Source organism: Henckelia pumila, chromosome 2 (assembly GCF_033568475.1).
Source record: "Henckelia pumila isolate YLH828 chromosome 2, ASM3356847v2, whole genome shotgun sequence".
NCBI classification, from domain to species: domain Eukaryota; kingdom Viridiplantae; phylum Streptophyta; class Magnoliopsida; order Lamiales; family Gesneriaceae; genus Henckelia; species Henckelia pumila.
In genome coordinates, this window is record NC_133121.1 from 3,644,238 (window position 1) to 3,671,279 (window position 27,042).

Consider the following 27,042-nt stretch of genomic DNA (forward strand, 5'->3'; position numbering starts at 1 on the left):
TAATGTTAGTGAGCCAACGGCATCCATAATTTATCTGCAATGTAATTAAAGGTCACATCAAAAATATAATTTCCCACAAAATGTTGGTGTATTATATATATGTATATAGACGGAAACTAATTAATTTGATCAGAAGATGCATTTAATTTTGCTCACCTTTTCTTGAACATGGCTCCGATCGATTCACTACTAGCTAGTGTAACATATATATGAAATCAAAGATGATCATGTAAAATGAATACCCAACTATATATATATACAATATTCTCATTTTATCATGCATGAATTACGAAGAAGATATAGCTAGAAAACATATATGGTCACATTAGTTTGTTATAAGGAATTAGTTAGCATCTGCAGAAGTTGGAGAAGTTAAAGGGAACAAGGTAAGCAACTTCGGTTGAGCCGAAACCGTGCTTGCACCATTATCATCCTCAAGATCAAGCCTTGGTTTCGAGCGTGGCGAAGGCTGCAGCAGATAGGATCTCTTCTCCTTTCCATCTTTCTCCTCTACTAATAATTCATGATCTCCAGCAGCTTCCGACACCACTCGTTTGTTCGAGCCGCATGCATGCGAATACGGCGCCGCCGTGTGGCTGCAGCTGCTTATCGGGCTCACCTGCAAAATACTCGGCGGCAGCTGGTGGACTTTGAAGCTTGAGGCCGGTCTCGCGATCTCGATATTGGGTCGAGCATATAGTTTCCTCCTTTCGTGGAGCTCCGTGGTCGGTTTCTTGGGTGCCTTAACTACTGCAGCTACTGGCTGAGCCGTCTCGATTATGGATGGGCCTGTTAGGCGCTGGACGAGGTCTCGGAAACAGGTTGAATCGGCCTGAACGAACGTCGTCGCGCCTTTGTAGCCACCACCTCCAGTAATACCAGATGGGCTTTCAGCACCAGTACTACTCCCGAGTAACAGCTTGGTCATTATATCTGTGACGTCTACATATTAAATAAATTAGCATTCTCAATGGACAAACATTTTGGATATATCGGTTGGATAGAGTTTTTGAAAGTTCGACATTTAATCGGACAATCCTCCGCATTGCACATATATAAAGATATACATAACATTAACGATTCTCATTAAACATTAGAACTTATAATCATCATATATATTGATGCATTTTTTTCATAGCTAATTAAATTGTAACATTCAGATTAGAAATCTGATGATCAATATAATGGCCATATAGAACTATATAAAAAACCTCGGGGTTGAGAAAGAAAGCGGGAGTTTCTGGCGTAAAATTTTTAAAACTCGAGGGAAGATGACTGTGTTTGTTGACCATATCGGAGCTCCGCCATGGACGACGGATCGGACGTCTTGGAATGATGGCGGAGGAAAGAAGGTCGTCGTTCGTCGGAGGTTCAAAATATGAACCAGCCTGGTAAAATGTGTGGATTTTGACGATGGAGGTTTCTATATTTGTGCAATTAATTAGCTTTTGTTTGAGGTAGTATTTGGTCAACCGTGAAATAATATGCATGGAAAGCCATGTAATATTGGATGTAAATCCTCTCGTAATACCCCAATGACCAGGGGTTTAAGGGGTGTCCTAGAATTTTGAGTCAACGGCAAACCAATAACTTTGACTCTTTTGTCTTCCGTCCATTTCCAATTTTTATTTATTTATATATTTGGAAATTAATTAATCCCAAAAATATGAAAGCAATGGAACGACGTAATGATGTCATGGATCACACCACTTATTATAAAATTTAATTTAATTATATGCACGACCGTCGGCGTTTGATAGTGTGACTAGTGTCGGTTTCCCCGGCGTTTGATACTGTATTTAATCTAATCTAATCAAAATAATTATTGACATATTTCTTAAGCTATATGTGGGGGAGGAATTTCCTAATTTCCTATCATACATAACCTTTGCCCATTCGGAGAAAGACGCACATTTAGTTGGCATATTAAGGTAGTGGTTACTTGTGACGCTTAACTTAATTTATGACCCTTTGTTGTTGGTAATTAGTTGTATATTATGATTTATGACGATGAAAGTTTTATTTGGACATTATAAAATATTTTTTTAAAAGTGTTTTTTTAAAAAAAATTATAAAACATTTTAAAAATTGTTTTAAGCATAAATATGTTTGGATAATTATTCTACAAAAATATTTTAACATCTCAAAAGTAATGTTTTTCATATTTGTCTTTTATATTCTATTATAAAAACATTTAAAAACAAGTGTTTTCTAAAGACTATATTTGAAAAACATTTTACAAAATTTTTATCCAAACACCTAATTTAAATTTTTTTCATTTATATAACGCTAAAAACGTTTTAAAGTATATGTCCAAACGAAACCAAAATATTTTAAAATGTTTGTATTATCTACATTCGATTACATACACAATTATACGGAAAGTATGAAGGTATCTCATATATATTAATGGATAGATCTCTTCATGATTAAGAAGTTTTTATAACTTCAAACAACAATTTGTAGCATTTTTTTTCTAAAAAGTATGGTCATTTCAAAATTTTATATAAATAAATATATATATATAGAGTTCTTTTATGGTGCCCAACTCTATATGCCCAACTCTATGCCCACCATGTACAATATGTGATAAGTCAACTCATCAATTGTGTTGGTCAACTCACATATTGTACATGGTGGGCATGGAGTTGGGCATATGAGTTGGGCACCATAAAAGAACTCTATATATATATTTATATATATGTAATTTAAATGTGCGATATTTTATGTAGTAGTCCAAGTCTTCCAAACCCGGCCAACCTTGTGTCCACACTACATATTTATAACGTCAGCGGTGGAAAACAACTCATTCTAGCTAGATCTCTTTCATATTTGATGGCGACGGATGAAGTGGTGTGTTGGTCTACGTTCTTTTCATTTTTCGCATTACAAAAAAATCCAATGATATGGATGCTATTTACATTTTACAAGTTATCTTCTACGCATATAATATCATGATTATCAGTTTATATTTGGATTCATAAATTCGATAATAAAGATTTCAAATCTATTTCAAATAATTCATTTCAATATATTTAAATAGTCAAAAAATATGTATTAAGAAAATTGTTGGAAAAGGTATATTTTATAACACAATTTCTAATTTTACCCTTGTTTACTGAATATTTTCATATGCTGAAAATTTTGTACAAGTTTAGGATATTAATTTAATAGTAAAACTGCTGAAAAGAATAAGGAAAATAATACTAGATATGAAAACTAAACCACATTACCGGGATAGATGAAAAAATTTCTCTCCAAGAGAGTTTTCGAAAATGACTTTTAATTTCTCGAATTTAATATGACAATATATTTACAAGAGACTCTTCGAAAAAATCTTTATCTTATCAGAATGACAGAATTATTATTTTAACAAAATTTAAAATATTTTTTAAAAAATATCGTTAATTTATAAAATTGTTCAATTTATAACCTTAGCAAAAAGTCAAAACTAAAACGACAGGTACGCGCGTACTGTACTAACTACTAGAGGCGGCTCTGCTGGGAACCATAAGGGCCAAGGCCAAGTGTTTTTTATTCAACGCAAGTCAATAAAAATTATAAAACGACAGGTACGCGCGTACTGTACTATCAAAGCAACGCTCATAAGTTTCCCGGCAGTTTCCTCTTATATATACCTGATAAAATGGAAGAGTGAAATTCACACACAACGTACAATTAGCTAGCTTCAACAAGAATAATTAATACCATGGTTCCATTCTGGAGCATGGGGGAGGCGATTTCCCAAGTGGGTTCCGCCGTAGCAGGTCTAATGGTAGCTTATGCCATGTTTCAGAACTATTTCCCCTACGAGTGGCTTGGCCCTATACAGTTCCACGCACAAAAAGTCGTAAACTTTTTCTACCCCTACATCCATGTCACTTTCCCCGAGTACCAGGGGGACGGATTCGAGCGCAGCAAGGCCTTCTCCGCCATCGAGAGATATCTCAACGCCAATTCCACCAAACAAGCCAAGCGGCTCAAGGCCAACGTCACGCGTGACAGCGAATCCATTGTTCTTGCCATGGCGGATCATGAAGAGGTGACGGATGAATATAAAGGCGTCAAACTTTGGTGGGCATCGAGTCTCACGGTGCCGAATCACAAATCCATCTCGTTCTTCCCTAGAGAAGACGAGAAGATGTATTTCAACCTCAAATTCCATAGAAGACACAGAGAACTCATTGCGAAAGAGTATTTGAAGCATGTTCTTGATGAAGGGAAGGCTATATCCGTCAGGGAAAGGCAAAGAAAACTCTACACCAATAGCAGAAGCGAGGGGTGGGATGGGGGCTACGGCCGCAGCGGCTTGTGGAGCCATGTGGCATTTCATCACCCGGCGACATTCGACACGTTAGCCATGGATCCGGAGAAGAAGGAAGAAATTGTTAAGGATCTTACCACGTTTAGCAAAGCTAAAGACTATTACGCGAAGATTGGCAAGGCTTGGAAGCGAGGGTACCTCCTCCACGGGCCTCCCGGAACAGGGAAATCCACCATGATCGCCGCCATGGCGAATTTCTTGAAGTACGATATCTATGATCTTGAATTAACAGCGGTGAAGGACAACACCGAGCTAAGGAAATTGCTGATCGACACTACGAGTAAGTCCATAATCGTGATCGAAGACATCGATTGCTCCCTCGATCTCACGGGACAGAGGGAGAAAAACAGAGATCAGAAAGCAGAGGAGGACACCAAGAAGAAAGAAGACGAAAATAAAGACGACGGCGTAATGGAGAAGATCAAGAAACTGGAGAAGAAGAGCAACAAGACGAGCCAAGTCACGCTGTCGGGGCTACTCAACTTCATCGACGGGCTCTGGTCGGCTTGTGGCGGCGAAAGAATCATCGTTTTCACGACCAACTACGTGGAGAAGCTCGATCCGGCTCTGATTCGACGAGGGAGAATGGACAAGCACATCGAGTTGGCCTATTGTGGATTCGAATCATTCAAGCTTCTGGCCAAGAATTATTTGGACGTGGGCATGGATCATTCGAACGAGCTGTTCGTCAAGATCAGACAGCTGTTGGAGGAAACGAAGATGACTCCGGCGGATGTTGCGGAGAACTTGATGCCGAAATCGAGTGAAGAGGATGCCGAGACTTGTTTGAGCAGATTGATCGAAGCTCTGGAGGTGGCAAAGGAAGAAGCCAGGGTGAAGGCTGAGGAAGAAGAGAAGCTGAAGGCTGAGAAATCAGCCATGAAAGAAGAAGATGAAAAGAAGGAGAAGGAGAAGGAGAAGGAGAAAGAAAACTCGGACAAGGCAGCAAAAGAGAATGGACAATCAAACAAGGAGACGAATGGGACAGTGGAGAATGGGGTTCATATAGAAAATGGAGTCGCCAAAAATTAAATCTCAGTTGAGATTGATTGTTATGCGAGATACATATCTATTACTGATGCGTGTAATTTTTCTATTGATCAAGATAGTGTTTGAGAGCATCTGCTTTGAAATGTTTCTAGTGTTTATGAACGTCAGATTGTGTTTCCACTTATATAAATTTTAACTAAAATCTAGAAATAAGATTGTGATTTTTTTTTTTTTTTACTCTTGATTTTTTATATGATTTTAAAATTACAAGTTGACATTTATATCCTTAAAAACTTTATCATATGACATAATAACTTTTAATTCTTTAAACCTAATATTTTTATAAATATTTGTGGATATTTTTAAAAATATAAAATTTTATTTATATATGTGTTTTTAATAGATTCTAATAAAATATATAAAATTTCAATCATATTTCATCATTATGTTTATTTTAAAATAATATTTTGCATTTTCAGAAATTTTTTTTATACATATATTTTGTACTATACAAATTTTGTCATTTTTTTAATTTTAATTTTATTAATCTTATATATATATATATATATATTCAAATATTCATGTTATAAAATGATAAATTAATTTGATGCAATATTCAAAATATAATAATAATTATATGATGTGAGTATCAAAATTTATATAATTAAAAGAGATCAATTTTATATATTTAAGAATATTGTTGTCATTTAATTAAAATTAAATTTGGAATCACTTATTTTCAAAGCATTCAAACTTAATTTAGTTTATATTAGTTTTAAATTTCTATTTTTAAATATTCTTTATTTTAGCTTGCCACTACGTACCTTCAAAATAATAATAAAAAAAAACTATAAGCTCTCCCAAATATTGCTCAGATCTCGTCGCTAACTCATATACGACTTTGTCTATGTCAGCACATAGGCATTGTCTTTGTCTAATGCACATGTGTTGCATCCAAAAACCCATATTTTTTTATTTTAGATGATCTTATTTAAAATAATATCATATCAAATGATAAAAATAATGGACCTTAGATCTCATTCGCACACTAACAGAACGAAATAGCATCATAGCATAGACAAGACCCTCATACACGCACTCATATGGTGTGTATTGATTTCCGAGTTAATCATGTGGTGGTATACAAAGTTTACAACGAAGTACGTTGAATGCATTTAAAATGTTGGATTCCATGTTGCCACGGCTCGATAAATCTCCTGCAGGCTGCAACCACTCATTTTTTTTATTATTATTATAAAGAATAAACAGAAATAAAGAAGATCATGTTTTTTTTATTCACATTATTATTAATTGATTATTATTAAAATATACTAATACGTGAATAAATTTGAATCATTTGCTCTTCTTCCACACCGACGCTGCTTCCGGAAGCAGCTCACGATGTCAGCATACACGAACACAACAAACGCGCTTGGATTACCAGTACTGCTTGGCCGCGACAACAAATTCTTCACGCTTCAACCAAACGGTTAGTGTGTGTTTGCTCTTCGATTTCGATTTTTTTCGATTCTGATTTTGATTTTTGGTTTCCTGTTTTTGCTTTCAGGAAGCAGGTGTGGGTTGAGTAGGAGAGATTTTGCGTTCAGAGGAATTGTTACGGCTGCTGCTGCTTCCACTATACCTGTCGTGCGACCCCCTTCCTCGATGTCACAAGGTGGAGGTTGCTTAAGTTAATTAGTATGATTGGTTCGTTTTTTAATGTTAACCAACTTTGTTTGTGATACCCGTGCTTGATTTGAGCTAGATTTGGAGAAATTGCTATTTAAACCGGATGGATATAACTATTGGACGTGGCGAGGTCGGAAGATACATTATGTAGTGGAAGGGGAGGGGTTCCCCATTGTTCTTATTCATGGATTTGGGGCTTCTGCATATCACTGGAGGTTACGTTCGATCTCTTTTTCTCCTTTATTTGGTCCTTTTGGGTCGTGAAAACATTAATTTCATGCAATATATCAATTTTTTTTTTCTACTTTATTCAACTGATCGAGCTAGAGAAAAAATGGGAATTTCCTCTGCGTTAGCTAATTTTGTCTTGTGCAACGGTAACTTAGGTACAAAAATTATTCTATAGTTCATGTGTGAGCTAAGATTCTATGTTCTAAAAATGGCAAACTTTTTAGTAATTATAAGGTTCTGATTGCTAACTTTTAATATAGTGCCTTGCCATTTTGATGTTGGTACTCAGTTTTAACAATTGCTTTGATCGAATTTAGAAATTTTGTTTATTTTCTGCTTCATCTTTTACTTTTCTTTAGGTACAACATACCTGAATGGGCAAAAAATTATAAGGTCTATGCACTAGATTTGCTAGGATTCGGGTGGAGCGAGAAGGCAATTGTTGATTACGATGCACTGGTATGGAGAGATCAGGTTGTGGATTTCTTGAAGGAGGTAGTCGGAGAACCTGCTGTATTAGTTGGAAACAGGCAAGTTTTACTCCTTTTCCTTCCTTGCTTTGGGCGTGTGTAGTATGTTGCCACTGCACTTCATGCGGAAGAATCGTTGGGGTGGACCCAATATTATTTAATTCGAGGTCTATGCTGTTTTCTGGCTGATATAGCCCTTGATTTGGTATTTTCTCCTATCCTAGGGATTTGAATATTATTTGTGATGACCTTTTTATCCATTGATTGACTGCATATAAGTAGAGAAGTAGCTGTTCTAACTTTCTCCCAGCATTAAAACTAATGGATTAGGGCATTCTGATTTAGTTTCTGAATTGATTGGTCTATTTTTAAGTCTAATTTTAATTTTTGCACTTCCCTATTTTTAGGGGCAGTTGAACTTGGCCACTGACCTAATTGTTGTCTCAGTCTGGGAGGATTTACAGCCTTGGTATCAGCGGCCTCAATGCAAGATCAAGTTAAGGGGGTTGTGTTGTTAAACACTGCAGGGCAATTTGGCAGTGCCAATGATGCAACCGAAGAATCCGAAGAGACACTCCTGCAAAAGATTGTGTTAAAGCCTATAAAAGAAGCCTTTCAACGTGTCTTCCTTCGATTTTTGTTTTGGCAAGTGAAGAATCCAGCCCGCATTGAGTCTGTTTTGAAAAGCGTATGTCAATTAGGCGCTACTAACCCCAAAAGGATTCAGCATATTTTCTATCATTTCAATTTTACTTCCTTTGCTGCTGAATGCTATAGTGGGCACATCATGCATGTGATTCAGACATTCAGTTTCTATGCATTGAAATCGTGAAAGTATTTTCTAGATATGTTAGGTTGTGATTGGAAAAGTATGAACAATTGGTGGACTAAATTGTTAGGATCCAGGTCTTATATTCCTGGTGAAGCACTGAAGTTGGTGATTGTGCAACTCTTTTCTGTATTGTTAAGCTCGTGGTTTTTTGCTGAGGTAGAATTCTTTCTAAGATCTTTTGCCACTAAAGCATGTCACAATCACAATTGTGCTCCTTTTCTTTTTCTTTTTTCCCCCATATTTTCAGTGTTCAGAAGTCGAAAAGGCTACTTCTATGTTGTCATATCGTCTAGGCTATTTTCTTGTGATCATCCATGTGATTGGAATGTTATTTCTTTATTTCGTTCCAGGTATATGTTAATTCTGCAAACGTGGATGACTACCTCATTAATTCAATTACGAGGCCTGCTGATGACCCAAATGCAGGGGAAGTTTATTACAGGTACGCTATTCGCTGCCGATATCTATTTCACATCTTGTCCTGAAGTCAGGTCATTTAGTAATTTAACGTTCAGTACAAATTCTTTTTCTGCTATTTGTTCCAAAATTCAATAGTACAGTCCCAAAATATCCCCTACAATATTTAATTACATGATTTTCGTGGTATCATGTCACTTTTTATATTAGTTATAATTAAAAAAACCTTATAATAACAACATATTAGTATCTTTAAGCTTCATGGACTTATTTTATATTTTATCTACACATCTTAGCAACAAATTTGTAAATAAAACCTTTATAGCTTATAATTCTTAAAACAGAGTGTATAAGATATTAAAACAATTTATATGGGACTGGGAGGACTCTTCACCCTCAATAATCAAAAGTCAACATTGATAAATAGATGTTTATTTAGTTCTTCTCTACATTTTCAAACTCTATGAATTTAGTAATCTAGCTTATACATTTCCCATTTCCAGATTTCAACTAATAAAGTATATATTTCCAGTAAACGTTCCCATGTTTTCACTCCCAACATTTAACTCTTCTTTGATATGTGTAGACTGATGAGTCGATTCATGTCGAACCAAAGGAAATACACACTTGACAATGTTTTAAGCCAGCTTTCTTGCCCATTGTTACTGGTCTGGGGTGACTTAGATCCTTGGGTAGGCCCTGCTAAAGCTCTACGAATCAAAGAATTCTATCCCAATAGTTCTCTGGTTAATCTTCAGGCTGGACATTGCCCACACGATGAGGTCCCGGAACTAGTCAACAAGGCTTTGTTGGATTGGCTGCCTACCATAAATAGATGACTCCGGCGGATGTTGCGGAGGCCGGAGAATTTGATACCGAAATCAAATTGTTTAAACTATTTTGAGAAGATTGATCAGTGCTTTGGAAGAGTCAAAGGAAGAAGCCAGGGTCAAGGCTGAGGAGGAAGAAAAGCTCGAGGCATCAATATAATAGACCAAGTCACTAGATCTATTTTCTCGACATTTGTCATCATGAGATTTATCCAGAACAAACTTCTTGCCAGTTTAATGTGAATCTATGTATCATAAAATTAATCCCAGATGCCAAAATTTGTGGAGTACAGAGATGTTGGTTTATCAAGTAAACACCATGCACTTATGTTGGTATATAGAGAGTAACGTTACTAATTTATTACAATTTAATGGACTAATATGGATTCACTATTTCATATTACACATCCTAATGTTTTACAAAAAATCTTGCATACTTCAAATATTACTCACCATCAAATGGATTAAAATTGTTATTGTTTGTTGCAACAGCTTATGATTTTTGACCATCTGAAACAAGGCAACTTTTAGCTGAGATATTTGGTATGACATTTCATTGGTCGAAAAGGGGTGAACAACCCGAGGATCCCACACGGCTGCCTCACTTCTATAAAAATAAAACTGCAGGCCTCAAATTTGAAGTAATTTGTCTTTGATCATATCACATGAGATTCCTACATATATACACACATACAACAAATGGTACAGAAGACTGTGTTGAGGGTTGATGTCTCATGTGAAAAATGCAAGAAGAAGATCATTAAGGCTGTTTTAGGCTTACAAGTTATCATTGGTCTTTTTATCGTAATTATGTCCATCACGCTGGCAATAATAACAACAACAACAATAATACAAAATCATCTTGTAGACATTTCAAAATGATAGCTACGATATCGACTCTAGTAATAGAGTGGATTTTATGACTTGCAAGCCGATATTTTTTCAATTCTCGTTTTATCTGTTTACAAATTTGATTGTTTCAGGAGTTGACAAAGTGGAAGTGGATGGAGGAAAGGGAATCTTGAGTGTGATCGGGAATGCGGATCCTTATGACATAATAGTAAGAACAAGAAAAGCCGCTAAGTTTGTTGAAGTGGTCAGTGTTGGGCCTCCTCCGGCCCCGCAGAAGCAAGAGGCCCAGAAGAAGCCTGAAGAGAAAAAGGCCGAAGGAAAGAAAAGGGGTCAGAGCCCGGCCCAATTCCCGTTCCCTCTCCACTACCCCGTTTACGAGGGGATTCGGGTCGTACCCATGACCCGATGGGAAGAACCACCACCTACCTCACAATGCTCCATCTTGTGAAATACAACTATTCAAGTCCCTGTTTTCTCGAAGAACATCATCGAACGATTGATTTTGGTTGAGCGAGGACAAATGGGTTCGGATTAAAGTTGTGTTTTGTCGATGCGATATGTTCAGAAAATCGAAATTGATTGTTAAAATGATATGTTATGATTAAAAAAAAATGTTACGTATGATAAAAATGATTTGAATCGTAGTGATTGATATTATTGAATGATAAATTAATATTATATCATCTAATGTTTGTCTTCCGACGTGTAATTAATCTTCTACCTCTCCCGATTTGGTTTGGGATGTTTTTATAATTAATCATCATCTATATTATATATAAAGTAAGAGCACTTTAGTGGTCTATTGATATGGTCACTTTTATTTTATTTTATTTTTTAAAAAAAAAAACCCCACAAAATTTTTAAATTGGAAAAAAAATAAAATAAATAAATGATCTCTTGGTATGCTCACTTTTATTTTATTTTTTTCACAAAAAAACCTCCACAAAATTATCAAATTGCAAAAAAAAAAAAAAACAAATACTTGAAAAAAATATTATATTATATACACACAGAACATAATATTTGTATATAACATTATACACGTAATGTGTGTGAATTGGAGTTAGTATATAAGAAAGCAACTAACGATGATGATTATTATTGATAATATTTTAGTCGTGACTTCACAATTGTATCACGTACTGATTCGAATTATGATTTGTGGTTGACTTGTTTAGGTTTTTTATTGTGAAATAATCGAATGAAATCTGTATGATTCAAAGGCTAATTAGTTGGGATTCGGATAGTGGATATTTTAAACCAAGGACGTGGTAAAATGAGTGTCACAAAGTCCAACAAATTTTAACTAAATGGGGGTTTTGTTCAACCCATTTTAAATATATTATTTTAACATGTGATCTAATAATCCATACTTTGTCATATTAGTACTATAATAATATTAATTATGCATGTGTTGAGATGTAGACATTCGAATGAATGATTTGAGTAATATCAAATAGTAAGATCTCATTTACCATAAATGAGATATGTTTAAGATTTTTTTTAATACCTATCGTTGTTTAAGTCAACTTTTTGCACCAATCACCCAACTCAGATTGATTTTTAGTCATAGAAACTTGATAAATTATCGTGTGTACTATATACTGATGGTATACACCGAGTGAAATTTGGAATTGTTAAAATCTCATACAAAAAAGAATTATGTGTTTTTAAGTTTTGAGCACATATCATATTGTCTGTGTTCTCAGGGTAAATTTGGCATATTTCATATTATTTGCATGCTATAATTTTTATATTTGATAAAAAGATAAAAGTTTAAATACAAAAAATTTCAGGGGATTGAAACAAATTTCATCACCGGGCATTAGAACTTATAGTGTGTTTGGTAGACAGGATTTGAAAGGGATTTGGTGGGATTTGGATTTGCAAATACTATTTTGTTGTTTGACAAAACGAAATTTTAAAACGGGATTGATATTTGATGGGATTTCATGGGATTTTATTTAACTAAGTGAAATCCTTACAAAATTGATCGGATTTCATGGGATTTCATGTGATTTGAGTTTATAAAAATATTAAAATTATTTCCAATAATAAATTTATAAACTTTAGTTATAAATTTAAGTTTTTCTAACAATTTTTTTTAAAAAAATTTCACTTTTCTAAAATTTATGCTAGTAAATTTCAATATGTATTTTAACTTTTTTTCAAACACCAAAATGGAATAATTCCATGAATTCCAATTTCCAAATCTAAATCTAAATCCAATTCCAAATTCTTTTTTTAGGCATCCAAACATAGAACATAATGTTTTTATGGGACACCAAAATCCCAATTTGTCAATGTCTGTGTTTTCTCGAACTCCTAAGAGGTTGTTCGATACTTCGATGTATTATTTTGCCGGAAGAAGACAGAGGTTCAATAGGTGTGGTGGCTACAAAAATCAGATTGATGCTTGTTTCTCATCACTTTTGTTCGATACAATATATGAGACGATCGACTAACAATGTGGCATATCATTTGGCTCGCAAAACATCGATTTCATCTTCTAGCTTTGATTATACTGATGGTTGTATTCCATAAACGATGATTTAATCTCTTAATATATGTATGTGTTTTATTCTTAAAAAAAAAAAAATCCCAACTTGTTCGAGACCAATGGTAACAACAATCTCATCTTTAACTTATGAATAAAAAAGAAAAAAGAAAAAACCATTGTACACGGTAATTTGCATTTTACTGCCTTTTTCACATACTACCCGTCTATAGATTTATAAATTATTTATTTGCTTGAATTTGTTAGTTGTGCAGGCGAAAGTTCGCGATCTCTATTACCTACTGACCTATAACCACCTTACCCTTTTAGCCATTACATTTACGCAAATTTTTATCAAGATTCATATTGCGACTTGTTGATCAGATTCTCCTGCAGTCGAAGCTTGTCTGTTTGGAATCATAGTGTTGCGATGGAGGTGTTGTGCATTGGAACCGCCGACACGAAGCTAGAAGAACTACAATTCCTCTCTCAGTCCGTTCGATCTCATCTCCAATTATTTACCTCTGATTCTAACTTCAAGGTGTTAGCTTGCTTTTTTTTTTTTTTTTGGGAACTTCATTTTTCATATTTTAGTTATTGGGTTATCATCATCTGGGCAAAGCCAAGTTTTTTTTTTTTTTGTTTCTTGTTAATTTATGTGAAATTACTGGAATTCGAAATGTTTCGTATCGGTGTCATGATTCAATACCTAGCTAATGTAATGTTTAGACCGGCGTATCAATTTCAGTTTGATGAATGCTGATTTGCATCTGGATTCGGATTAACTGTGTTTCTCAGGTGACGGTGACTGTAGTTGATGTGTCCACCAGTTTAAAAGATGTTAAAACCTGTGAGGATTTCAAGTTTGTGTCGAGAAATGATGTCCTCTCCTGCTGTGCGGCAGAAAGGGAAGAGTCCAGTAACCTGCTCCCAGATGATAGAGGTGAAGCTATTGCTATCATGAACAAAGCTCTTGAGGCTTTCCTCAGCAAAGTTCAAAGTGATGGTATTCTTGCTGGAGTTATTGGTCTTGGTGGTAGTGGAGGGACATCTTTAATATCTTCGGGTTTTCGGTCCCTTCCCATTGGAACCCCAAAGGTGATTGTATCAACTGTGGCCAGTGGCCATACCGAACCATATGTCGGAACATCGGATTTGGTGTTATTTCCATCAGTCGTGGATGTTTGTGGCGTTAATAGCGTGAGTAGATTGGTGCTATCTAATGCCACTGCTGCTTTTGCTGGAATGGTGATCGGACGGCTAAAACTTTCCAAAGAATCGACCTCTAATAATGAGAAGCCTACATTGGGTATAACGATGTTTGGGGTTACAACTCCTTGTGTTAATGCTGTCAAAGATAGATTAGCTCAAGAAGGATTCGAAGCCTTAGTTTTTCATGCTACTGGAGTAGGAGGAAGGGCTATGGAAGATCTTGTCAAAGCTGGACTTATACAAGTATCTAGTAATTTGATTTTTTTCCCCATTGGAATTTGGAAGTCTCGCCATATTGACTTGCATTCTTGTGGACTGTGGTGTTAATTTAATTTAAATTTTTAAATAAGGGAACTACATAGAAATTTTGCTGAAAGATCCATCAGATTTTGTGGATCGAGTCACTCCATTATTATTTTTTGGGTTTTTTTTGTCCATTTCAAGCCCGTTAGTGGGAATTTTATGCATCTTCCACAAAAGTAAGGCAAAATGTGTTAAAATATGCGGCATCCACTTTTGTCTGATCTACGAGCTACTTTATTGGCAGCTACTTTGTTTAAATTTATATATGTTTATCTTGTTGATTATGCATCACTGCTATTCGTTCTAATTTTCTCCATGTTTCTAGGGTGTTTTGGATATCACAACTACTGAGGTAGCTGATTACATTGTAGGAGGAAACATGGCATGTGACAGTTCACGTTTCGATGCCATAATAGATAAGAAGATACCCTTGGTTCTAAGTGTTGGTGCGTTAGATATGGTGAACTTTGGACCCAGAGCCACTATACCTTCAGATTTTCAACAGAGAAAGGTTTACGAACACAATGAACAGGTGATAGTTTGCTACAACTTTTATCAGTTTAAGATAATGTAATGCAAAGGATAAAATCTGAACCTTTTATTTGGTACATAAGAGGTATTATTGCTTTCCAAAAGAATTTTGGTTTTTATCAGATCTCTTACCACTAACTTCTGTTTGTGTTGCAACGGTGGCCTCTATGGTCCTTTAGCGATTATGAAAGCTAAATAATGTAAGTGTCACAGTTGGACTATTGTTATTACCTCTAATTTATAGGAGAACTGCAGACTTGTCTTGCTCAGAAGAAACTTCACAAGAATGTTATGTGTTCTGTCACGTTCATTTTTGCTTCTTACTGGTTGTTCCGGCTTCAATAATTCCGACGATGTGTTGTACATGAATTAACTAGCTGTCTTCGTTGCTTCAGGTTACGCTAATGCGAACTACGATTGATGAGAGTATGAAATTTGCAACGTTCATAGCAGAGAAGTTAAACAAGTCATCATCAAAGGTTCGTGTCTGCTTGCCAAAGATGGGAGTTTCTGCCTTAGATGCACCAGGCAAATCATTCTATGATCCAGAGGCTACTGGTGCTCTCATACAGGAAATACAGAGGATAATTGAAACAAATGAAGATCGCCAGGTCTCATCTCTGTCTATCACTTGGACTATTTATGGTTTATCACATTCTCTATTTGATTGACCTCTTATTATCAATATACCATTTTTCATCATCTATATTTATCTTCTGGGGGATTTATTTTCTGTATTTATAGGTTAAAGTTTTTCCCTATCATATTAATGATTTGGAGTTCTCAAATGCGTTAGTGGATTCATTCTTGGAGATCTGTACAAATTTTAAGAGTGTCAGTAGTCAAGCAATTGATGAACCTTTGAAAGGCACTCAAGATAAAACTTCTGCTGCCGAGATAAGTTCCCAGAGCAATGGATCAATATCTCACAGCCTTAGAAGCTTTCCCAATGCCAAACCAGGTCGCCCCACTTCACTTGTCTCACCTCGCATTTTTAACAGTTCTTTATCTTTCTGCTTTTAGCAGTTTTTCCAATTGATAACTATTTTTAATATATACACTTTATGTATTTAGATGTAATATGTGGTATCAGTGTCAAATGATGAAAACTCCTCTGCTGAATGCAAGAGTAAAATCAATGCTCGTGTTTTTATTGCTATGGCTTGTTACCAGTTATACTCCAAATATGCTGATGTTTTTTCCTCCAAACAGAAACGATACAAAAGACACAGATTATACTGCAGAGATTGAAAGCTCAAATAAGTGCGGGAAAACCCATCATTGGTGCTGGTGCAGGGACAGGCATATCTGCTAAATTTGAAGAAGTTGGTGGGGTGGATCTGATTGTGCTCTACAATTCAGGGCGTTTTAGGATGGCTGGAAGGGGGTCCTTAGCCGGTCTTTTGCCATTTGCTGATGCAAATGCGGTAGTACTTGACATGGCAAATGAGGTGTTGCCTGTGAGTGTTTCATTGTCCTGAATACGAATTATTTTCGGAATCATTGATCCTTGTAAAATTGTGATAAATGGGAAGATAAACTTCTTGTTGAAACTGATTAGTCGATGACTGGTTCTTTTTCAATATTTGCATGTCTAGGTGGTGAAAGAAGTACCCGTTCTGGCTGGAGTCTGCGCAACCGACCCATTTCGGAGGATGGATTTCTTCCTGAAGCAATTAGAGTCCATTGGTTTCCCAGGGGTACAGAACTTTCCAACTGTGGGACTATTTGATGGTAATTTTAGACAAAATTTAGAAGAGACTGGAATGGGATATAGGTATCTTATCAAAACTTGGCGACATTTTATCATTATATTATATGTTATTTTTACCTGACTGAATGATATCTTATCATCTCTCATTCTTAGTTTGGAGGTTGAGATGATTGCAAAAGCTCACGAAATGGGACTGTTAACTACCCCATATGCTTTCAACCAAGATGAAGCCATTTCTATGGCAAAAGCTGGTGCTGACATAATAGTGGCTCACATGGGACTCACAACATCTGGTCATATTGGTGCAAAAACGGCTGTCTCAATCGAGGAAAGTGTGATCCTAGTGCAAGCAATTGCTGATGCTGCTCATCGGATCAACCCTTCGGCCATTGTGCTTTGCCATGGAGGTAAAATCTTTTGGCATTCCTTGTGATGAGCAACTGCATATGTGCCACAACAATGAAAACCTGATGATTATACTTCCATGTAATCTAAAAGATCTGTATTGCAACATTATTATGAACCACACCTTTCACTCTTTCAGTACTAGTGCAAATGCTTGGTTTCACAGTTATGAAATCTGGATTTTGATTGGAAATTTTTGAGGCCAAGTTGCTGAAGAATAATCATGTTATTGCAATGATAGGTCCCATATCTGGTCCCAAAGAAGCAGAATATGTATTGAAGCGAACAAATGGAGTACATGGATTCTATGGTGCATCAAGTTTGGAGAGGCTGCCAGTTGAAGAAGCCATCACCGCTACAGTTCAGCAGTACAAATCAATTTCTATTACTTGATTGATACATATGGTGTGTTTTCTTGCGTCTCTTGTTTGTTTTTAAAAATACATAGTTATGCTTAAAGTAACGATGTTCAATGTAAAATAATTATTGTATCGAGTTATGTGAAAGTGAGTTGGTGTATATTTCCACGAGATCGAGAGTTTTAGGCAATATTTTTGGAATAAAAAAATAATAATATTTTCTGGGTCGGTTGAATCAAATATCCTTTTATAAGACATTGAAAGCATCTTATAGGAATTTTTGTGTTATTTTTTTATTTTATTTTTTATTATAGATATGAGAAAAGTGATATGTCTTACATGATATCTTTGATATATATATTTTTGAGTGATGCTACAGCACAACCGAATTGATACACCAAAATCTTACAAGACACAAAAAAATTCAATGTATGAATTTAATTTATAAAAATCTCATGATACATTAGATATAAAATATCAAGATAGAAAAATAAAATCTCACGATATTGTTATTATAAAATCATTATAAATGATATTTGTTATATATTAAGCATTATTATTATTATATATATTTTTAAATCAGCATTATTTTATATATGTATATTTGAAGGGTTGTATAAAATAAAATAATTTGCGAAGCCCACAACCTAAAAGCTCTTTGTCTGATATTCTGTGTCTTCTCGGTCCGACCACATGGACCCACACGTTACGTAATATGCCGCGTCTTGAGTTTGGGTCATAGTCTTTGAATCACCGGGTCCTTCGACCCTACCCCTATGTATTTGGATGGCTCGGATTGGCCAATTTCCATCCGAGCCCCATATTTTTCATGTGGAGCCTGGACGGAAATTGGCTTTTGGCCAATTCGGGCCATCCATTTGCAGAGGGGGTAATACCCCTTCTGCAGGGTCGAATGACCCTGAATCACCAGGTACAGTGTAGGGGTGCAAACGAACTGAATCTGTTCGTGAGCTTTACGAGCCCGTTCGATAAATATTTGAGCTTATCGAATTCGAACATGTTCGAACATTTTTTCGAGCCGAGCTCGAGCCAAAATTATTTTGTTCGATAGTTTGTGAGCCTTAATATTTAATTAATATAATATAATTATATAATAAATATATATACATTTCGAGCTTTTTCGAACATTTCGAGCTTTTTGAACCATAATATCCGAATAGTTCACGAATAAGTTCGAATATTTCGAGCTGAACTCGAACTTCATTTCGAGCCGAGCTCGAGCCAAAATATTTAAAATTATCGAACTTCGAATCGAGCTCGAACTCGAATATGCTCTTATCGAGCCGAATTCAAGCCTTAAAATTTTACCATTATTCGGCTCGATTCGGTTCGTTTGCACCCCTGTGCAGCATAGCAACCTGAATGTATATAAGTTGTCTTATGTATTTTTCGGAGGAGATTGTTATAATCGGATTTTGAATCAAAATTCTCGTATTAATTTAAGATTTTGGTGTCGAACAAATTACAAATTATGTGTTCACGCATATTAAAAAAACATTAGAAAGATAAATATCAAGAAGAAAGTTACAACTTTACGTTGTTTAATAAATGTTTTGAAATATTAAACAAGTCATCACCATTTAATTTTATATTTTCCCTAAAACCTCAATAATCAACACCGTATCACAGAAAAATTAACATTATGAAAATAAAGGTTGTAAACAATTTATGTTGTTAATATTTTTATAATATAATATCTATGACAAAATTTATAGTATATTTTTAAAAGAAATTAACACCATATGATCTGAAATATTCATGATTTATATACTTAATCCAAAAATTAAACTAGTGAAATCAAAATGCGACACTTCTTTCCTAATAAGATTGAATTGTACAAAACATGAATCATCCACTTTATTGACAAAAGTGACCCAAAACACATGGGAGTACGAACACATTATCAAAATCTTCGGCGATAAGAGTTTGAAACAATGAGAATTCTTGAAATAATCGGTTGGATCTTCAAAACTAAATTCTCTAAATTCGGAAACCAAATGATGGAGTGTGATGACATGACAATCAACAAGTGTAATCAATAAACAAATACAAAATCCTAAATTAATTAATCAATAATATTTAATTTCAACTTTTTTAAAATGATAAAAAAAAACATAGACTAAGTATCTTCTAGGACAATCTTAAAACAAAAATTATTGGGCAGAAAAAAAAATAAAAAATTAATCAATATTTTTATAACCAAATCGGTTTACTTTTAAAAAATTAACTAGTCAGTTGATCAGAAAATCGTTTATATAATATAATGAATAATATTTTTTAAATTTAAAAATATAAAAGTTATATATAAGTAGACAAAAAAAAATCTACCATAGTTAGAAAACTAAATAATTATATAAATTTATTCAAAATATCAATCATAGTTATATATTTTTTTCAAAAATAAATAAATTATTTAAAAATATATAGTGTTACTAAAATAATATTTTTAATGAAGTATATATTAGAAATAATCCTTTAATCTATATATATAATATTAAATTTAAGGTTTTAAAAATAAAAAATTATTTTTTTAATAAAAAAATCGGATTCCGGTTCTTGGGGAGATTTTGCTAATTTTAAAACGATTTTTTTAAAAAAACATTTTGAAGTAGGTGAAAAACAAAAGTGAGAAATATTTGAAAATAAAATCGTAAAGCTAATACAAGCAAAAATTTATCTAAATTTTGGAGCTTTCACCATCAATAATATATTTATATAATTGTTATTACATTTTGAATATTTGTGTCAAAATTATTTTACCATATGAATGCTAGCTTGAAATTTATATAAGATTTAATAAAAAAACAAAAAAAAAAACAAACGAATTTTTTTGTATAAATGCACAAAATATTGAAATGCAAATTATCAAAAAACATTCTTTTAATTCCAAAACAGACCTATTCAATATGTACTTTGAAGGGGTGTATAAAAATAAAATAAGGATAATTCGCCAACCCCACAACTTATTAAAAAAAAACCTCTTTGAGAGCTGACACAGTGTGTTTTGCGTGTCATTTTCTCAGCCCGACAACATTGACTCCCCCAAACTTTGGCCAAAAGCGTGGCTTGCAAGCAGAGATAAAATCTCCTACACCCGATTAAATTTACACCCGTAACACCCTAACCATCCAACTTTCTCCAATTCAGCGGACCTATACACCAGCTACACACGATAACTCCTTTTCCCATCCTCTCCAGATTGCTCCCTAAGTTTCCCGTGTATTTAAACACCCCCACCGATTCCCCCAATCGCAAATACCAATTCTTTGATTTACAAATAAATATAAAAATGTTTTCTGCCGCGGAAATGCAATCAATGGCCACCAATATTTTCTCAGCTTACGCATCAATTGCAGCGTCGATGATGCTGTTTCGATCGGTCGCCTTTGATCTGATTCCCGAATCCGTAAAATCAGCTGTCTTTTCGGCGCTCGCCCATTTCTTCAAACATTACCTGGGAAGATTTTTCAATCCACTTCCCACCCAGATAACGATGGTGGTGGACGAACAGAGTGGCATCACTCGCAACCAAATCTACGACGCCGCCGAGTTGTATCTCCGCACAATAGAAAATCCTGACTCCGAAAGATTTAAAGTCAACAAATGTCCCAAACAGAAGAGCATCAGTGTTAGTCTGGAGAAGAATCAGGAAGTCGTCGATCATTTCAAAGGTATTAAACTCAAATGGCAGTTTGTTCTGGTCGAACCCGAGAACCAGAACAACAATTTCCAGTCGGAGAAGAGATTTTTCGAGTTAACATTCGACAAGTCGCATAAAGACGACGTACTCAATGAGTACTTGCCTCAAGTTATGGCCAAAGCAAAAGAAATCAAAGATAACGAGAGGGCGGTGAAGTTGTACAACAGGGACTGTCCCCATGGTTACGACGATGATGATGGTGGCAATGCGTATTGGGGCTGCGTCAATTTGGATCATCCAGTCACCTTCGACAAATTGGCGATGGACCCGTGTTTGAAAAAATGCGTCATCGAAGATTTAGACAGGTTTGTGCGGAGAAGAGATTATTACAAGAAAGTAGGCAAGGCCTGGAAGAGAGGCTATCTCCTCTATGGCCCTCCTGGCACGGGAAAATCGAGCTTGATTGCTGCCATGGCCAACTATCTGAAATTTGATGTGTATGATGTGGAACTTACCAGTCTATATTCCAATTCAGAATTGAGGACAATCTTGTTGTCCACAACAAACAGGTCGATTATAGTAATCGAGGATATTGATTGCAGCGTGAAAATGCATGACAGGGGTGCCGAATCCGAGGGAGATGACAATGAGTCCTCTAACACAAAGGTTAGCAGAGAAAATGTTACACATTATGATGCAAGTTATACATAAATGATGCTTTGATGGACTTGTGATTAATTTTGGTGTTTGATGAAACAGTTGACATTATCTGGACTACTGAACTTCATAGATGGATTGTGGTCAACTTGTGGGGATGAAAGAATTGTTATTTTCACAACGAACCATAAGGAGAAGCTGGATCCTGCCCTGTTGCGCCCTGGTCGAATGGATATGCACATTCATATGGGGTATTGCACACCTGACGGATTCGATGTTTTGGCCTTGAACTACTTGGGAATCACAGATCAGACGAAGGCGCCGTGTCAAGAGATTAGAAGCTTGATTCAGGAAGTAGATATCACCCCTGCTGAAATTGCAGAACACTTGATGAGAAGCGAGGATGTTGATCTTGCACTCCGGGGGGTTCTTGATTTGCTCAAGAGGAAGAAGGACGAAAAAGCTTTGGTACCTGTTGATGAAAAGAAATGTGATGGTGATACTGGAGAAGCCAAAGAGATGATTGAAAGTGATGGTATCGAAGCTCACAAGGATCAGAAGATGAAGTTTGCAAAAATCTTGAAAAGTTTAACAAGAAGGCGATCGAACAGATGTAACAAAATCACGCAAGGGTGACAAACAAAATCTTTGGGATCGTTTTCGGGAATGGCTTGGGATGAATCACCGAATGACAACCATCAAGAAAGCTTACCGGGAAACATCTTGCCTTTGCTAAAGTTGGCACTGCAAAATTCCATTTCTTGCTCCGCAAGATTAAGGAACATGTATTTCGGTGTTTTTATCGTTTGTATCCACTAGATTTTGCGTCTCAAATTATAAGCTCTCGAAGCTATTATATATGTCCAGTGTATTTCTAAATATTTTTGTTTAGAGAATATTTATTTACCCAAAAAAAAAAGATAAATGTGCAGAGCGCGTTTGTGGAGGGGTGGGTCGTTCTGTGGTCTCGATGACTTGCTAGAAATCGACATGTACACAAAAAAATAAAAATAAATAATTAATTAAAATTTTCCATTTCACAAAATTTTTTTTTTAATAAAACTACGTGAATGAAATTCTTAATTATTGATTTGACGACGTGTACATATTATTATATAAAATAATTAATATTAAAAATTTCACAATTTTCTCAAAAAGAATATATATCACCACACACACATCCACAATTCACAATAAAAGATTTTTTTAAAAATTTCCTTCCACATCAACCTATGCCTCCCTGGGCCCGTGGTTGACCCATCTAGGTCCGCTTTTAAAAGAGTTGACAAAATTTCAATCTAACACATTTGAATTGTGTGGTGAGACGGATTGATCCGACTCAAATTAAAGGCTCTAATTTTTTGTCTACAAAAAAAAAAATCCAATTATGTAAATTAATTTATAAGTATTTAATAACTGCACTATTTAATTAAAGTTGAAGCTTTTATTTAAACTGACAAAATTTTGCACATAATTAATTTTTGTTTGAAATATATTGTAATTACTTTGATATCATGGATTACAAATATTAACCATTTTTCCCCTCCTTTTAACCAAAAAAATTATTAGTTAGCGCAAGAGGTCGCTTTAACTCAGTAGTTAGTGCCCATCGCTCGGCTGAATCGAAGAGGTAATAGTTATAATGGAGACGAGAATTTGCTTGGTGTATGTATGAGTGTATCGCCTCCAACATACGTAGGTCTAATACGGTGTCAAGAACTCACTCAAGATATGTGCTTATAGGCTATCTTCAACCCAGAAATGTATTTTAGTGTAAGTACCAAACACAACTTTCATGTCGCCCATTTATTTCAAATCTTATACAAAAATTAATATTATCGGGAAATTTTTTTATTTTACCTATTTTATTTTTATTGTGTTTTTAATATATATTTACAAATTTAATGATTAGTATTAATATGATATAAAAAATATTATATTATGAATAAATATAATTATAATACGAGTAAAAATCATTTTGATACATGAACTATTAAAAATGGGTTCATTGGTACATGATCAAGTTATAAAGTTAATTTTATCATTTGCATATGTTATTTTAAAATCCAATATTTTTCTTAAATTCAAATAGATATACATTTTATTTTTCAAAAAAATTTATTACTATAATTATAAGTATACATTTATATTAATTTAAATTTTATATTATAAAAAGAGATCGTATTTATTGTACGAAAACATTATAAATATCAATCAATACAAATTTACATATACACACATGTATATGACAAACTGATAAGTTATATATTCAAAATAAATTATTTATAAATATATAATAAATGATGTTTTTCTCTCAATCTATCTATATTATATAATAATATTATCATTTATATTAATAAAATTAATTAATATGTTGATATATAGATGTGTGTCTTTTCATTTATGAAATACAAATTTCACGTTTAATATTTTTTTGGAAACATGTTATAAATTTTTTTTTTATAGTACAGTAATTAGTAAATATAAATCTATTTTTGCAATCTAATCAATAAAATAATTTAAAAATAAAATATATATCTAGTTGAATTTAATAACAATTTGAACCTAGAGCAATTTAAATAAAGGAAAAAAAATTGATTTTTGAGTTTGAACATACACCAATGTCAAAATTTGTATAAAATAATTTGCGGACCACACAACAAAAAAGCGATTCCAAACCGTGTCCGTTTTTCACGTCCAACAAAACTCCCGCGAACCTTATATAAAACTGGGAAGACAACACAAACACAAAAGCGTGGCGTCCAAGCAGAGCGCAAATCTCCTACACCCGGTTCAGTTACACCCGCCATTATCTTTACCATCCAACTTTCTCCAATTCAGCGGATCAGAACACCAGCTACACACGATAACAAACCCTTGCCCATCCTTTCCAGCGTGTTGCCTAAGTTTCCCTTTCAATTCCCTGTATGTATTTAAACACAACAAGCGATACCCAATCACAATAACTATTCTTCCGCCTGAAATCAGATATCCAAGTTGTTGATTTTGTGGTGGGAAATAAAAAAAATGTATTCTGCCGCGGAGATGCAATCAATGGCTACCAATATTTTCTCAGCTTATGCATCAATTGCAGCGTCGATGATGCTGTTTCGATCAGTCGTATATGATTTGATTCCCGAGCCTGTAAAATCGGCCGTCTTTTCGGCACTCGCCCATTTCTTCAAACATTACTTGGGAAGATTTTTCAATCCACTTCCCGCCCAGACCATAACAATGGTGGTGGACGAACAATGTGGCATCGCTCGCAACCAAATATACGACGCCGCTGAGGTCTATCTCCGCACGGTAGACAATCCCGACTCCGAAAGATTCAAAGTCAACAAAAGTTCCAAACAGAAGAGCATCAGTATTAGCATGGAGAAGAATCAGGAAGTGGTTGATCACTTCAAAGGTTTTAAACTCAAATGGCAGTTTATTTTGGTTGAACCCGAGAAGCAGAGCAACAATTTCCAGCCGGAGAAGAGATTTTTCGAGTTGACATTCGACAAGTCGCATAAAGACGATGTGCTCAATGAGTACTTGCCTCATGTTATGGCCAAAGCAAAAGAAATCAAAGATAACGAGAGGGCAGTGAAGTTGTACACCAGGGACTGTCCCTATGATTACGAAGATGACGATGGTGGCAATGGAGGCGGGTATTGGGGCTGCATCGATTTGGATCATCCAGCCACCTTCGATAAATTGGCCATGGACCCGTGTTTGAAAAAATCCATCATTGAAGATTTAGACAGGTTTGTGAGGAGAAGAGATTATTACAAGAAAGTAGGCAAGGCCTGGAAGAGAGGCTATCTCCTCTATGGCCCTCCCGGGACAGGAAAATCGAGCTTGATAGCTGCCATGGCCAACTATCTGAAATTTGATGTGTATGATATGGAACTTGCCAGTCTATATTCAAATTCTGATTTGAGGAGGATCTTGCTGTCCACCACAAACAGATCGATTATTGTAATCGAGGATATTGATTGCAGTGTGCAAATGCATGACAGGGGTGCTGAACCCGAGGTCGATGAGTCCTCTAACACAAAGGTCAGCAGAAAAAAATGTTACACATTATGATGTAAGTTATACATGAATGATGCTTTGATTGATTTCTGATTAATTTTGGTGTTTGATGAAACAGTTGACATTATCTGGACTACTGAACTTCATAGATGGGTTGTGGTCAACTTGTGGGGATGAAAGAATTGTTATTTTCACAACGAATCATAAAGAGAAACTGGATCCTGCCCTGTTGCGCCCTGGTCGAATGGATATGCACATTCATATGGGGTATTGCACACCTGAGGGATTTGATGTTTTGGCCTTAAATTACTTGGGAGTGAAAGATCAAACGAAGGAGCCATGTCAAGAGATTAGAAGCTTCATCCAGGAAGTAGAGATCAGCCCTGCTGAAATTGCAGAACACTTAATGAGAAACGAGGATGTTGATCTCGCACTTCAGGGGGTTCTTGATTTGCTCAAGAAAAAGAAGGACGATAAAACTTTGGTACCTGTAGATGAAAAAACATGTGATATTGGAGAAGCAAAAGAAGTCGTTGAAAGTAATGGAGTGATTGACAAGGAACAGAAGATCAAGTTTGCTAAAGTTTTGAAAAAATTAACGAGAAGGCGATCAAATAGAGGCAACAAGATCAAGCAATTGTGATATAGTGAGCAAAGTTTGTAGGAGTGTGTGTAGATGATAAATCTGTGATGATGATGAAAAAAAACAATTACTAGTAGTACTTCTTGGACATGGTTTAGGCCACTGGGGCGTATACATGTCCCCCTTGGATCAAACAATATCTTCACATATATTGTCTTTTATGTCAACAAAAGAAAAACCAATTATAATTATATCTTATTCGCATAAATTTTCACTAGTTAATTGTCCCAACGTCTGCTTGTAAGGAAAATGCAATGTAAAAGAATCCTTTTGGCCATTGGTTAGTTCAAAACAGTAAAATAATACAACAACAATGTACATTCGGAGTGGTAGTGGAAACTTGGAAAGGAAAATAGAAAAATAAATCGATTTATGCCTTAAACCAAACTTGTAAGTAATCCA

The 27,042-nt window shown here is 35.0% G+C and overlaps 7 protein-coding genes across 10 annotated transcripts; 6 read left to right on the top strand and 1 right to left on the bottom strand.

The window, feature by feature from the left end:
* Positions 1 to 343: 343 nt before the first annotated feature.
* On the bottom strand, positions 344 to 928 carry LOC140884138 (VQ motif-containing protein 31-like). The gene has a single exon (XM_073290811.1). It carries the CDS (start codon positions 926 to 928, stop codon positions 344 to 346), a length of 585 nt encoding a protein of 194 aa, XP_073146912.1.
* A 2,713-nt stretch (positions 929 to 3,641) lies between these two features.
* Positions 3,642 to 5,550, top strand: LOC140879827 (AAA-ATPase ASD, mitochondrial-like). Its single transcript, XM_073283747.1, has one exon. The coding sequence runs from the start codon at positions 3,710 to 3,712 to the stop codon at positions 5,354 to 5,356; it is 1,647 nt and encodes a 548-aa protein (XP_073139848.1). The 5' UTR covers positions 3,642 to 3,709; the 3' UTR covers positions 5,357 to 5,550.
* A 1,098-nt stretch (positions 5,551 to 6,648) lies between these two features.
* On the top strand, positions 6,649 to 10,144 carry LOC140881943 (pheophytinase, chloroplastic). Of its 4 annotated transcripts, none has more exons than XR_012150089.1 (7): positions 6,649 to 6,803; positions 6,882 to 6,989; positions 7,080 to 7,218; positions 7,594 to 7,764; positions 8,152 to 8,692; positions 8,887 to 8,978; positions 9,712 to 9,730. XR_012150089.1 is itself a non-coding variant. In XM_073287626.1 (7 exons), the coding sequence occupies exons 1-7, from the start codon at positions 6,716 to 6,718 to the stop codon at positions 9,790 to 9,792; spliced, it is 1,092 nt and encodes a 363-aa protein (XP_073143727.1). In that variant the 5' UTR covers positions 6,649 to 6,715; the 3' UTR covers positions 9,793 to 10,144. The 4 variants fall into 4 exon arrangements, 2 of the variants coding, with proteins under 2 accessions (XP_073143727.1, XP_073143728.1); XR_012150088.1 differs by lacking the exon at positions 9,712 to 9,730 and adding an exon at positions 9,540 to 9,585; XM_073287626.1 differs by having other exon boundaries at positions 8,152 to 8,392; positions 9,540 to 10,144.
* A 338-nt stretch (positions 10,145 to 10,482) lies between these two features.
* LOC140879960 (heavy metal-associated isoprenylated plant protein 2-like) lies at positions 10,483 to 11,117 on the top strand. The gene is made up of 2 exons (XM_073283956.1): positions 10,483 to 10,564; positions 10,764 to 11,117. Exons 1-2 carry the CDS (start codon positions 10,483 to 10,485, stop codon positions 11,081 to 11,083), a joined length of 402 nt encoding a protein of 133 aa, XP_073140057.1. The 3' UTR covers positions 11,084 to 11,117.
* Positions 11,118 to 13,413: 2,296 nt separating this feature from the next.
* On the top strand, positions 13,414 to 17,818 carry LOC140879959 (toMV susceptible protein tm-1(GCR26)). The gene is made up of 9 exons (XM_073283955.1): positions 13,414 to 13,673; positions 13,931 to 14,587; positions 14,973 to 15,179; positions 15,574 to 15,789; positions 15,923 to 16,139; positions 16,391 to 16,638; positions 16,777 to 16,955; positions 17,046 to 17,299; positions 17,539 to 17,818. Exons 1-9 carry the CDS (start codon positions 13,563 to 13,565, stop codon positions 17,688 to 17,690), a joined length of 2,241 nt encoding a protein of 746 aa, XP_073140056.1. The 5' UTR covers positions 13,414 to 13,562; the 3' UTR covers positions 17,691 to 17,818.
* A 3,106-nt stretch (positions 17,819 to 20,924) lies between these two features.
* On the top strand, positions 20,925 to 22,834 carry LOC140880554 (AAA-ATPase At2g18193-like). Its single transcript, XM_073285112.1, has 2 exons — positions 20,925 to 21,983; positions 22,077 to 22,834. Exons 1-2 carry the CDS (start codon positions 20,967 to 20,969, stop codon positions 22,608 to 22,610), a joined length of 1,551 nt encoding a protein of 516 aa, XP_073141213.1. The 5' UTR covers positions 20,925 to 20,966; the 3' UTR covers positions 22,611 to 22,834.
* A 1,930-nt stretch (positions 22,835 to 24,764) lies between these two features.
* Positions 24,765 to 26,833, top strand: LOC140881970 (AAA-ATPase At2g18193-like). The gene is made up of 2 exons (XM_073287665.1): positions 24,765 to 26,021; positions 26,116 to 26,833. The coding sequence occupies exons 1-2, from the start codon at positions 25,002 to 25,004 to the stop codon at positions 26,638 to 26,640; spliced, it is 1,545 nt and encodes a 514-aa protein (XP_073143766.1). The 5' UTR covers positions 24,765 to 25,001; the 3' UTR covers positions 26,641 to 26,833.
* The last annotated feature ends 209 nt before the right edge of the window (positions 26,834 to 27,042 follow it).

Excerpts from the sequence above, each read along its gene's own strand:
- LOC140879827 (XM_073283747.1), top strand. The coding sequence starts at position 3,710 with ATGGTTCCATTCTGGAGCATGGGGGAGGCGATTTCCCAAGTGGGTTCC.
- LOC140881943 (XM_073287626.1), top strand. The coding sequence starts at position 6,716 with ATGTCAGCATACACGAACACAACAAACGCGCTTGGATTACCAGTACTG. Across the intron at positions 6,990-7,079 it reads CCCTTCCTCGATGTCACAAG|ATTTGGAGAAATTGCTATTT; the intron begins GTGGAGGTTGCT and ends GATTTGAGCTAG. Across the intron at positions 8,979-9,539 it reads GCAGGGGAAGTTTATTACAG|ACTGATGAGTCGATTCATGT; the intron begins GTACGCTATTCG and ends TGATATGTGTAG.
- LOC140879959 (XM_073283955.1), top strand. The coding sequence starts at position 13,563 with ATGGAGGTGTTGTGCATTGGAACCGCCGACACGAAGCTAGAAGAACTA. Across the intron at positions 15,790-15,922 it reads AAACAAATGAAGATCGCCAG|GTTAAAGTTTTTCCCTATCA; the intron begins GTCTCATCTCTG and ends CTGTATTTATAG. Across the intron at positions 16,639-16,776 it reads TGGCAAATGAGGTGTTGCCT|GTGGTGAAAGAAGTACCCGT; the intron begins GTGAGTGTTTCA and ends TTGCATGTCTAG.
- LOC140881970 (XM_073287665.1), top strand. The coding sequence starts at position 25,002 with ATGTATTCTGCCGCGGAGATGCAATCAATGGCTACCAATATTTTCTCA. Across the intron at positions 26,022-26,115 it reads ATGAGTCCTCTAACACAAAG|TTGACATTATCTGGACTACT; the intron begins GTCAGCAGAAAA and ends TTGATGAAACAG.
- LOC140884138 (XM_073290811.1), bottom strand. The coding sequence starts at position 928 with ATGACCAAGCTGTTACTCGGGAGTAGTACTGGTGCTGAAAGCCCATCT.
- LOC140880554 (XM_073285112.1), top strand. The coding sequence starts at position 20,967 with ATGTTTTCTGCCGCGGAAATGCAATCAATGGCCACCAATATTTTCTCA. Across the intron at positions 21,984-22,076 it reads ATGAGTCCTCTAACACAAAG|TTGACATTATCTGGACTACT; the intron begins GTTAGCAGAGAA and ends TTGATGAAACAG.
- LOC140879960 (XM_073283956.1), top strand. The coding sequence starts at position 10,483 with ATGGTACAGAAGACTGTGTTGAGGGTTGATGTCTCATGTGAAAAATGC. Across the intron at positions 10,565-10,763 it reads TAAGGCTGTTTTAGGCTTAC|CAGGAGTTGACAAAGTGGAA; the intron begins AAGTTATCATTG and ends ATTTGATTGTTT.